Source organism: Siniperca chuatsi, linkage group LG9 (genome assembly GCF_020085105.1).
Source record: "Siniperca chuatsi isolate FFG_IHB_CAS linkage group LG9, ASM2008510v1, whole genome shotgun sequence".
In the NCBI taxonomy this organism is placed as follows: domain Eukaryota; kingdom Metazoa; phylum Chordata; class Actinopteri; order Centrarchiformes; family Sinipercidae; genus Siniperca; species Siniperca chuatsi.
In genome coordinates this window covers 20730913-20743763 of record NC_058050.1, presented here as the reverse complement: position 1 = coordinate 20743763, position 12851 = coordinate 20730913, and the positions used below count along the sequence as shown (strand labels likewise).

The window sequence follows — 12851 nt, the reverse complement described above, 5'->3', positions numbered from 1 at the left end:
GATTGAATGCGGCTCTGGGGAAAATATTGCGCCAAACTCCCTTTAAGAAATATGATATATATGATATTAACAATTCCTTACGTGTCTGCAAAAACACATAACTCTAGAAACACAAGATAAAAGGTGTCATTTGTTGACAGTCTTCTTGTCAATTTGGCATCAATATAATCCATAAAGAGAAACTGTATTTCCGTACTTACATACCTTCCGTACTTCACATTTTGGATTTTGTGCCTCAACTATTCGCTACCAGCCTCCGTTGTTTAGCTGCGCTTGCTTTTAGTGGGAGAAGATCGTTGGAAGGAGAGGCTAACATTTAAAAAATTCTGATTTCTCACTAAAATGCATGCTGTTGGTGGATGAGATACATGCCAAATTAAACACAGACTCATAACACTGTTACTTCATCTAGCAGGTGAGCTACCAGGGTGCCCCAAAGGAACGTTTTTGTTACATGGATTATTAAACTCTTGCCTGACACGTTTGCCTTACTGACTGGCCAATTAGTCAGAAATCCCTTTTTAGATGTTAAATTATTTTTGTATGTATCCCTTTAATGTCTTTCAAACATTCCACAGAATGAGACAAATCTGTTTCTCAGCTCAGTCTGAACTTTTCGTAAAGTTGTCTATCGTTAGTTTGTAGCTTGAAAGCTAGTAATTGTTGGTCATAGAGACTGGGACTTTCAAAGAAGAAGACACAAAAACCTGAAAGGAAACAGAATGTAGATGTCAGGCAGTGGTGGTTGTATTGAAATAGATCACATCCAGTGAGTGAGACTTTAACCCTTTGTTGGACTGGTTCTCTGTCCAGTAGATATGGGGTTTTAAATGTGATGTTCCTTTTGAATGACTTCAGTATCAGAGGCTAAGTAGTGAAGATAGTTTGAAGCTTGACAACAGCTGAAACAAAAAGGTGGTGAAACTGAGTTTAGCTTTTTTTTCCTCTTGACTATCAAAAACATCAAAATCTTTGTTTCTGTCTCTTTCTGAAGATATTACTGTGTTCCCCCTTAAGTAAATAAAAACATTTTTTCTGAAAAACTAGTAAGATTACTAAAATTGTAATATTTTTTTTTTTTTAGGCAGCCACAGGTTGTGGGGAAATTAAACTACGTAACTATAAACTACATATCTGTTTTCAAATCTGAATGCAAATGTCAAATGTAGAAATGTACACATGCACACAGCTTACTTTTAAACTGGAGCTTTCAGTCACAGAAGACTTATTAAAACACAAGTGTAACCCCAGCCTAATCCTTGATCAATTCAAATTTAAAACATCCAATACATTTTTTTATACAGGACCAACTTTAGGCTCATGTACACATCATACTTTTTAGAGCCAGAATATGGGACAAAATCTCCTTTGACTGTGATTTCTAAGTCATAGTTAACTCATCAGCAAGTTACAAGTCCCACTGAAGCAAATCAAGTCAATACAATTAAAGTCATTTCTATTGCACTTTGCACATTTAATTTAGATACGTGTGTTTTTATCTTGTATTTTTAATTGAAAGCTCTTCATCCCAAACAAACCAGATTTGCTTAGTTTTGCCTGTTTGCCACAAAGTTTCTTTTAAGTTGTTAAAAAAGACATGTGAAGTTATTAGGTATGTTGCAAGATTTTAGCTCAGGTTGTCAACACGTCTACAAAATCATTGTGTATTCATGTGTTTTTTACTGGTGTCAGCACATTGTCTTGTACTTACTAGTGTTAGTATGACTTGGTGCACAGCCCTCCCTCTTATTTCACAGTGGAGTGGCCAGCATAGGTTATATTTCATACATGAATCATATCAGTGGTTCCTAATATTTTTGACATTAAATAACAGAAAGGTTAACTCAACTAAGCCTGACATTTACCTTACATATTTTTACCATTCTTAACCCTCTGAGTCACTTCAGGTGGCACACAAAGTTTAAGGTGGTAGAATGTAAATCTGTGACTCTTGACCTGTATTTTATATATTGCTACTCTCTTGATCTCTGTGATAAAATCCTGGAAGCTGAACAGTACTAGTCATGAAACAAGTGGTGCCACTGGTGTCAAGTGGTTAGGTCTATATTGTCTATTCTAACACAGAGAACACAAAGTACAAAGTGCGGTGCAGAAAAATTATGCTGCTGGCAATAGTCAAATCAGATACTAAAGAAAGAAGTTTGTTGCTATGTGGTGTACAGCATTGGACACAACCAATCCAAGTAGAGTGGTTTGTCGCAGTGAGAGGACGAAGGATATACATGAACAATAAACAATACAGTATTGCCTGAATGGAAATCCTCAATAATGGGACTTGTAAGCCCTTTTGACACCATATCTGTCTTCAGTCACAAGCAAATCATTAGTCATGATGGGTAAAGTCTCAAGTTTTGTGAACTTTGTGACTCATTATGACTCCTGTATAGGGTTGGGCATCGTCCATCGCTGATTGCTGACAGTCATCGACCACTGAGCTTTACCATCGTAACATCGTGATTTAAAATTAAATCAAATACTAAAAAGGTAATGATGGCCAAATTAAAAAGGCCCACAGCTGAAATTTTGCAGCTAGACAGTCAATATGTCTTGACTCCTTCCCCAGAATTATACCAAAAGTAAATTTGCCTGCAGACAGAGTTTGACTTGGCCTCTACCTCAAAAGTGGAACACTTGTTATTAAAATCTCAGCATACATTTTACAAATTCGGTTGCTTTGCGTCAGATATCTCAAATTAAGACTGCCTCGGGCTCCATGACCACAGACCACAAGGGGATAAATGATGTCTTTGTAGGGTTCTATTTCAGATGAAATTTATATTCTTCTGAATATGATAATGACGTTTCTAAATCAGTCTTTTTTTTCAACCCTTGATGACTCTCAGAAAGATGGTTCGTAATCCATTAAAAGTATACAATCTGGTAAATCCCCAGGACCAGATGGGTTTCCAGCGGAATTTTTAAAGAAATTCTCAAAGGAGCTATCCCCATTGTTACTGTCTATGTTTACTGAATCGCTTTCAACCGGGAATCTCCCCCGAAACCCTGAATCAGGCCTCTATCTGTCTCCTGCATAAAAAGGGCAAGGACCCTCTGCTGTGTGAAGCATATAGGCCAATTTCTCTTCTGAATGTGGATTATAAAGTCCTTGCTAAGTTCTTTGCTAGGCGGCTCGACAATGTTCTTTCTGATCTGGTACTGCCTGATCAAACTGGCTTTATTAGAGGCAGGTATTCCTACTTAAATATTCGTAGGCTCTTTGATATTATCTGTCCTCACACTTGGTTGAATGTTCCTGAGCTTGTGATATCCTTAGATGCCAAGAAGGCTTTTGATCAGGTGGAGTAGGAACATTTATTTACGACTATAAGAAATTTTGGTTTTGGTAATGACTATCATGAGTTAAACTACTGTATGCATCCCCCTTAGCTTCTGTCCATACGAATGACTCACATTCAAGATATTTCCCATTACACAGATGCACTAGACAAGGGTGCCCCGTGAGTCCCCTGCTCTTTGCACTCACCATCGAGCCCCTTGCAGCCTCTCCAGGTCAGTGCTAGGCCTTAGAAGGGATAACCCAAGGAGATACCACACACAAATGATCTCTCTATGCTGATGACCTCCTTTTGTATATTGCCAACCCATGACTATGTCATGCCCTGTCTATTTCGGAACGATTTGGAAGGTTTTCAGGCTACAAACTGAACTTACAAAAAAGTGAACTTTACCCTGTAAACTCTGCGACCCTCAATATCCCAGCTGCAGCATTCCCATTCAAGAGAGTTTCATCCCATTTTAAATATCTTGCCCCCTTCACATGATATTTAAACTAAATTTCACAACTCTAATCGATCAGTGCAAGCAGGACATACACAGTTGGCGCTTCTACCTCTGTCATTAACTGGCCGGATCAACCTGATTTAAGATGAATGTTCTTCCTAGATTTCTTTATTTGTTCCAAAATATTCAGATTGTTGTTACTAAAAAAACACTTTTTATCACTGGACCAAACCGTCCCTGGCTTTATTTGGGACGGCAAGACCCCATGTATTCGTAAATAATTTCTATAAAGGCCAAAAAAGTTAGAAGGTATGGCCATGCCTCACTTTCTTCACCCCCTCTATGTCTGACCTGGCCTTTCGTGCCTAGCATGGGAACGGCATTAGAGCTGTTAAGGATTTATATATAAATGGTGGATTTGCATAATCTGAGCAACTGTCAGAAAAGTATGCACCGCCACGCTCCCATTTTTTCCGGTACCTTTGGATTAGGCACTTTGTACAAAAAGGCTACCACCCTCTCCCAGATCACCCCCCAAGTACCCCCATAGATGTTCTTTAATGCTAATCTCAAGGGTGCCATCACCTGGATTTATGATGTAATCAACGCTATCAGTCTGAAATCTCTGAACAACTTAAGGACAATTTGGGAACAAAATCTGGGCATGTCTTTTGCAGAGGACCAGTGGCTTCAGTTCTTGACCTAGTACACTCCTCTCCATGTGCTAGACATGGTCACGGTGTGTCACCTACCCAGAGGCAAGAGAACTGAAGGGAAAAGCAAGGTGAGCAGATTAAAGTAGTTTATGAGTAAACACTAAAATAAGGTGGAGAATTAAGTAGAATTAAAATAGTGAAATAAGAAAAAACCTACTAGAAATATAAATAAATGTATTATTTCAAATATTTCTTAAATAAAATATACAAATATAGGCCTAACCCCCCGTCCCCACCAGAGTTACATTGCCATTCTATGGGAAGCACTGAGCCGTGTTATACTGCAATTAATTTTCAGTTGGATTTTATTTGCACAAAAAAGCTCTGTCGAGTAGCTCAACCTGGAGCACTTTTTTATTTTGAGATTTTGAGATGAACATACCATTGAATGGACCCTAAGAAGAATAGCCAATGCTTAGCTGGTGCTAATGGGGGATCGTAATAAAAAAGAAACAATTTTCCATTAAAGAAAAGTTACAAAATGTTTGTGTATACCAATTATAGTTGTTAGAAAGAAAGAAAATCTGAATCTGCCAAAATCTGAATCGGTTGGTCGGACTTAAAAAATCGGAAATCGGAATGGCCAAGAAAATCGTTGCATCTCTATTTAAAATCTATGCTTATTCTGTCTTCTCCTCTTAACCCAAATATAGCAGAACCACAATGTAGATGGCATAAATGTTGGAGAAGTAGAGGATTAATTACCCTGTACACTCTGCACACCTGTGCACTAATTACAGTTTTTTTGATGCAATGATAGCTCATATTTATCCCAGTTTTGTTTTGTGTTTGACACCCTGGCTGTTCTCATCAGGAGAATTACTTGCACATGCATTATACTGTAGAAAATGACAATGTGATACTGTGCAAAACTAAAGAGAATTAGCACACTAGACACACAGAGAGAAGGATATTAACTCTCTGATTATTCACCAGGCTTTCTACATATTACATTTCCCTTTGCAATTCAAGAAATTACATTTTTGTCTTATTAGACAGAGAAGAGCCAAGAATGAATTAATTGATAGGATGATTTGACCTTTATAACTGCAGTTATTAAAACGAAATGTCAGTGTCTGGGGCTGCTGTAATGAGTTAGGACATGTCAGCGCAAAATAAGTCTATTAATCATCCCCTGCTGTTTCTTTCTTTGTTTCGAGGGGATGGCCAGCCGGATAGACATTATTCACCTTAGTTAGTAACAGGCCTTTTTTGCTCTGTTTCCAACAGTAAACTAAAGGAAAGGAGTTCACTAATTGTTGCTTACTAGGTAACATCAGTCAAAACAGCTCTTCCCACCTCTGCGTGTTTTTGTTTTTTCTTCTTACTTCCCAGGAGACACAAAGGGGTTAAGAGCAGTGTAGCAACAAGGAGAGGTGGGCAGAGACAAACAAGAGATACAAAGAGGCAAAGCACCACAAACAGTGAACCAACAAGACAGGAAAAGGAAAAGTAACAGTGAATAAGAGCAACGTCTTGCAACGAGAAACACAGAAAGTGAGAGAGAGCTAGTGTGACAGAAAGAGCTAGTGTGACACAGAGGGAAAGACAGATGGAGGTAGAGAGACAGTGAGTCAGGCAAATACAGGTACATCATTCCTGTCTCTCTCTCCTCCCTCTCTCTATGGCGCGCCGCTACAGTGACACACTAATCAGATGGTGGGAATATCTGACAGCTACCTTCAGGGCTGATGATGTGTGTTCAGGTGGAAGGAAAGGCTGCATCTGTCAACGCAATCATTGGCTCACTGTTCCAGGCACATATTACGTTACTGGTGCTGCTTTGATCCATAAACGGGGGGCGCCATAGCTGTTCAGACACCTGCCGTAGATCCACGGTGAGATTTTTGGTTGACCTAGTGGAGTCCAATACAGATGCAGCAGAACTAGTTTTTCTGTCTGACTCATGCAATTTCCATTCGTAGAGCTGCACAAAGTTTAATTTAGGCTTGCGTCATCGTGTTCACAGCTGCATCGACCCATCGAGCTCCCTAGCCATTGGCAATTGACGATTCTATCGGCGGGGGAGGGGGGTGAATTACTTAATCACTTTATTAATATTATTTTAATATTATTATCATTGATCATTTCCACCGCAGACAGTACTCTTACTCTTAAATGTAGGCAGGGTTGACAAATAATGGTTTGTTATTTAGGTATGTGCATGTACACACACCTTAGAAATCACCATGGCAGTGTTTTTTTTTCTGCCCCCTCCAAAAAAGCATTGGCAGCTAGATATGCATTGCCATCGTCACTTCTCAGTTAAATTAACTTGGCCCAAGCCTAGCTTAATTTAGTATGATCTTTTTGTGAATAAGCTTTGATCAAATTTATAAAAGTTCCCATCTCACTTGTGCCTGAAGGAAGTCATAATTACTGCATGCTGTGCCACTGTGAAAACTTAGCAAATGTTTTTGTTTTTGAACAGCTTTGATCAAGTCCATCAAAGCGTTCTCAAGCTAATAATTTGGTTGCGACTTTGTATGACCTCTAATACGTCAGCTTCCATCACCATCACAGGTCAAAACCAATAATGTTACTGATTGGCTACAAATGGGACTGCATTATCTATTGCACAGTGGATTACCTTGTTTTCTCTAAAATTGGAATGGTTTTGGATTAAAATATACAATAATTTTGTGAATTTGTAATCCTAAATGTAACCTTATTCATTGGATGTAAAAAAAGTAGTACTTTAAACCCTCGCTTTCTTATGTGCAAATTATGTACCACCTTTAAAAAAAAAAAAAAAAAAAAAAATAGGACCCGAGCTCGAAGGATAAGACCACCCACGAAGGACGAAGTTGTTTTTTTTGTCTGTCTGTCTGTCTATCTATCTATCTATCTATCTATCTATCTATCTATCTATCTATCTATCTATCTATCTATCTATCTATCTATCTATCTATCTATCTATCTATCTATCTATATATATATATATATATATATATATATATATATATATATAGTATGAGTATAGCAGGCCTGTGAATGTTCTGGATAAAAATTAGCTTTCCTGTCAAATACACACCATATTCCAGTGAACCAGTAAGGGCTTTTGCAATGAGCTGGAATAAACTGTAAATTAAATGAGTGTTTGTCAGATTGCCAGATGTTTTAATAGCCAAGTATGCTAGAGAGGTTAAAAATGTGAGTTTCTATGATTATAGTTGCTATGACAAACTTATGACAAACGTTACAGTGCCTATCCTTGTATTAAACCTTTATTTCTTCTTGTTGCATGTTCATCTTGACTGTGATTTTTTTAAACTGCTGTACTTTTACTGTCTCAAGTTAAAATGAAAATGGAAGTTCCCTGGTGAGTCTGGCCTACCTCCCAAAGTCAGATTAGGGCATAATCCTGTATTTAAAATGTCTTCTTTGTAGAATTTCAAATGGAAGTGTGATTTAGTTTGCAGACTTCTGTCTGATATCTAAGTCACAAGCTCCTTCCGTCTGAGGAGACAGCAGGCCCCATGGTGTTTATTTGTTAATGACATTTTCCAACCATTCACCTGATGCTCCTGTTGCCAAAGCAGCAGGTGTCAGTAAATGTCAGATGATGGAGATCTCTTTGTCTGCTTTTTGTTAGAGACATACTTAGGTCACAATGTTCTTCTTTGGTTTTAAACAAACCAGATATTCCAAAGATTCCTTGAGAAAATGCTGTCAACATGTCAGGCTGCTCTTTTTTATATAATTTTTAATATAATTTTCATGTCCTTCCCAAATGCTTCAGACAAGCCATACTATGTACAACATATGTATACGTACATATGTAATATGTAAGATTAATTCTGATTAAATGTTTCTTAGGCTGTTGTACATTTTCATGCTGATGGTTTAAGATGTTGCTTGTTTGGGCTTTATTTTCAGGTTTAAATTATTTGTGTATCATCCAGACCCATATGACTTAAGACTTGACCGGTCTGAATCAGAAATAAGTCTAGGAGTACAGAATTCTGACCAATTCTGCCTACACTGTCACCTCCCAATCCTTCTCACTGACAGCGTTAGAAAAGATGTCTTCCCCTCATGTACACTAACCCCATGACATCCTCATTCCCTTGCTATTTTGTGCCGTGATGACAACAGTGCAATCTCAGAAAGGATTTAGTCTGTTGAGACTTGGAACGTGGGTCTGAGGTTCAGTTTTGCAGGGCTAAGCTTTCTGTACAGCATTTTATCCACCTTGCTTGTGGTCATGAGAAAATGTCTTTATTTCAGATATCCTGGTGGTTGTAAGAGACTAAAGAAAATACCTAGGCTTTAGCTTATCAGGCCTAATTCTTCACATTACCCTGTATATCTTGCCTTAACTCTGCATCTGTTTTCTCTCTCGTCTTTGTCTCTCTGTATCATATGTTGCCATAGCAGCACATCCTTTTCCTATCCTCTTTACACTCTTTCTTCATTGTCAATGCTGCAAGTAAAGCGTTTCAACTTTTTGATTCATTCAGTGTTAATTTGTCCCACTTTTTCAGTAACCATTGCGGGTAAAGGCTTTTTAGTGTCATTGTGTAACTGCATTGCAGATGGGTGCCATTGACATCTGTGTGAGCGTGTACTCTGAAGCCACTGATTGTTCTTTTCTGTTCTGCTCAGCCAATAATTAGTTCCCCTATGGTTCCCCCTCCCCAGACTTGGGGTAAGGAGGGCAAATTTTAACTACCCAGCTTGACATCAAACTGTGATTTATTGAAAATATATAACTCCCACGTGGAAATGGCACTGTGGACCCCTCCAACCCCTGTACTCCTGTTGGAATGGCGCTGAGAGAGAGTTGTGTTGCAAACGAAAGATTGAGTGCTTTTTTTCTAAACAGAAAGCACAGAACCGAAGTTAGATCAAACGGATGTGTCCACAAGGGACATTTTAATGTGAACTCTGACTGGAGCTATGTTTCCAGCACAAGTTTCTAATAATCCAAAGAAGGGCTTTGCGATATATCCAAAATATTCAAGTATCAAAAAACTTAGAGGACTTAGGAATCTACAGGTGACAGGTAGCTGATTTTCAATATACATACAATATACTGTGAGAGATCTACTGGTATGTTATTTTGGAGAAAATGGTAAAATATTGATATTTATCGCATAGCCTAAAAATATTGACATTATTTATAAACCATATATAAAAGGCATGGAGTGTGAAAGAATTCCTTAATATTTTTGACTGTTTTTATCTGTCGATATTTTGTTGCTGTAGTCAGTTCCAATGCAGAGGAGTGTTTTCGATAGCTTTTTGTTTTGGCAATGACTTCTTTTCCTCTATATTTCTCCAGTCTGCACATGTGTACACTTGGTTTGGGGCCTGCAAAATGAATGACATTGCCTTTAATATTTAGATTGTGGCCAGTTTGGATTTTGCCTAACTAAATGTCATTGGTCAACATTAACAAGCAAAACAATAAAAAGTGACAAAAATTGTTTCAGTGTGCTACCTCTCTCTCCTGTGCTTGCTGTTTTTGTTTAAGCACTCCAACAAAGACTTTTCTTGCGATGCATACGTTTGCCTCCACTTTTAATTTAACCATGATAGCATGCAAATTCAGTACTGTGCTCCTGTGTGTGTGATTAAGCTTCTCACAAGGTCACATTTTAAGTTCTGTTTCCTCATAAATGTATTCAAAATTGCATCATGTGGCAATTGGCTTTTAGCAGTATCTTGGCATGCTGTGCAGTACCTGCAACAAAGGGTAATTATTTACTGCAAGGACCAGCACAGTTCACAGTGCTGTAATTGGAAACTCTATTGAAGCTGTAAATACAGCACCCTCTTCTTTGCTGTCACAGGGGGAATTTCTGTTTTTCCACATTTGGCCCACTACAGACATTATTCACCTGGCTTATTGTCAAGTAGAGGTTCAGTCACACAAACAGGCCCCAAAACTAGCAATGGAAGATAACAAGAGAAAACGAGATGCTTATAGAGAAGGAGACATTTTGTTTCATTCAGTTCTGTTCATGCTACACAGCCTGGCTTATGGCAGTGGAAGGTCGATAGAACATCAGCTACTGCCGCTGAGGAATGGGCAGCAACACATCTTGTTTACGACATCGTGAAAGTAAATGGATTTGTTTGGATCTGCACCTAATTTGAAATGCAGTAATGAAGCAGTCTGTTACAATGCAACTGCCAGCTCTCAAATACCATCCAACAATAGGGAAGGTTTTTGCTTGGGTTTTGATTGTATAGCAAGCAGTATATTATTGGTGGACAAATTGCATCACAATTCTCAGAGCAGTTCTATTTTATTAGACACAAAATGCTACAGCGCACAAACTCACCATTAGTGTGAGGTTTGAGGTCTTTGAACAGTCATTATTTTTAGTGATAGTTACTGCGGTGTACAGTTTTTGTGCATTATTGCATTTTAGTGCACACATCTCTCAACATGCATTTATAAATATATGGTCAGGCACTTCACCTGGTGGCCTATCTAATTTAAATACAAAAATGATGGATGTTTAACAAACCCAGGTAGTGTTTTAGTTTCTGCCTCACAACTTTTCAACAGTGTTGTCTATTTGGAATCATTACAATTTGGGGCAAAAAAGCTTAAATGGTAGTATGGCATCCATTGGTCTTGAACTTGTGTGGTTTTTAGCATGTGAAAGAAAAAAATGCAAATGTTTTAACACAATAATATTTTTAAAAGTTTCACAACAGGTTCACAACATTTAATTAGGCTCAAACTACAACTGCACAATGTAATTTTTATTGTTATTAGCATATAATTGTGTTTGATATGAATTCAATTATAAATTCAGTACTGAGGTCTCTTTCTCTTATCTGCAGGTTAACAGGATTTACCATCCCTCCGCCTGTTACCAGTTCTGGCTCCATTTTTTCACTGAGGCTTACCAGTGACTTTGCAGTAAGCGCTCATGGATTTAAGGTAGCTTATGAAGGTAAGAAAAGTGTACTTTTCTGCTCTTTGTCTTTTACTGACTTTAGAAATGGCCATTTAAATGAAAATTGAAAGAAATGTGGAATTTAAGTTAGAGACTATGATCAGCACAGCTCTTCATAAACTGGGTCTTCACTTAGAAGACAAATCCATCAGCCAGGAGAAGTAGACACAATTTATTCTTAAGAGAGGGACGTGTGATCACACTTACTCCACCTCCTTCCTACCTTCCTGTAGGACTTCCACTGTTGAGTTATAGAAACATTAGGTACCTCAATTAAGCAAATTAATCTCATATTTTCCAAATCAACATCCCTCCCCCCAAAGTCCTGAACCTTTTCTGTGACTCCAGAGGTGCATCTGAAATTGGATGGCAGATGGTGATGGGAATTAGTTGAACTAATGGATGTACCGAGTTATCTGTGTTGAGTGCAGAGGGGAGCTGTCTAAATATGAACTATCCTTCTGTGACCACCTCGCTCACCCCTACACTTTCCCCCTTTACTCCTTCCTGTGAACTCCATTGTTCATCCATCTCTAGTTCTTTCTTTCTCCGTTCCTTCATTATATTTTATGTGTTTTGTCTTAAGCTTTGCTTTCTTTTTTCCTCCTCATTTCATCAACTTACCTCCTTTCCTGTCTCTTCTCTTTTTTATTTCTTTACTTTCTGTTCTGTTCCGTTCTTCTCCTGCACAAACAGGCTGACTCCATCCTCTAGCCTCACTCCTCCTCCCTTCCACGATGTCCTTTTCCATCCCCTTTTACCCCCTCCTCATCTCCCCACCTGCGCCAGACCTGGCCCGTCCAGGACCTCTCCTCTCTCCATCTGCCCATTTGTGCTCTCCCTCTCCTGTCTCCTTCTATCTCTCTCTCTGTCTCCAGTTGGTGGCTTGGTTGAATTAGATCTCGTTCTTCTGCCTCCACCTTTTGCCTGTGTAATCTTCAACAGAATTTCATGGTGATTTGGATGTTAATCGCATTTTGTTACACATAAAGCACAAATATTTCCCACTACTCAATTCCAAAGAGTTTTCCAATAAGGACAATAGGGTATAATATAGTACAATTTATTTTGTGGTCATCTGGTTGTGTGTTGTGGTATGGTAATACTTAGATCATAACATGTACATCTCAGTTTCTTATGACAATCATTCATTCTTTAATAGCCTGGTGTTACAAGACAGTACACAGCACACAGCATAAATATTTAAACAACTATCTAAGTACTACAGGAGTTTCCCCAGAAATCCTTGGTATGATGGTGCTATCAATTTTAAAACAGTGTATTACCAACATATTGTTGTATAATGTATGCAATAATTGCATAAAATGTGAATGTAACACCCTATTTTGTATGTGAAATGATGGTGCTACAGTAGATTATAATGGTGCAATTCAATAAGAAATGTCAATAAGAAAGTTACTTAGTATCATCATCATCACCATCACCATAATCA

General features: G+C 38.2%; 1 protein-coding gene across 2 annotated transcripts in view; it reads left to right on the top strand.

Moving 5' to 3' along the window:
* Positions 1–12851, top strand: part of LOC122881629 (CUB and sushi domain-containing protein 3-like) — a 229266-nt gene that overhangs the window by 30488 nt on the left and 185927 nt on the right. For both annotated transcript variants that reach the window (XM_044208068.1, XM_044208067.1), the window contains exon 3: positions 11283–11395. In XM_044208068.1, the coding sequence (XP_044064003.1) occupies positions 11283–11395 (113 nt within the window). The remainder of the gene's footprint in view (positions 1–11282; positions 11396–12851) is intronic.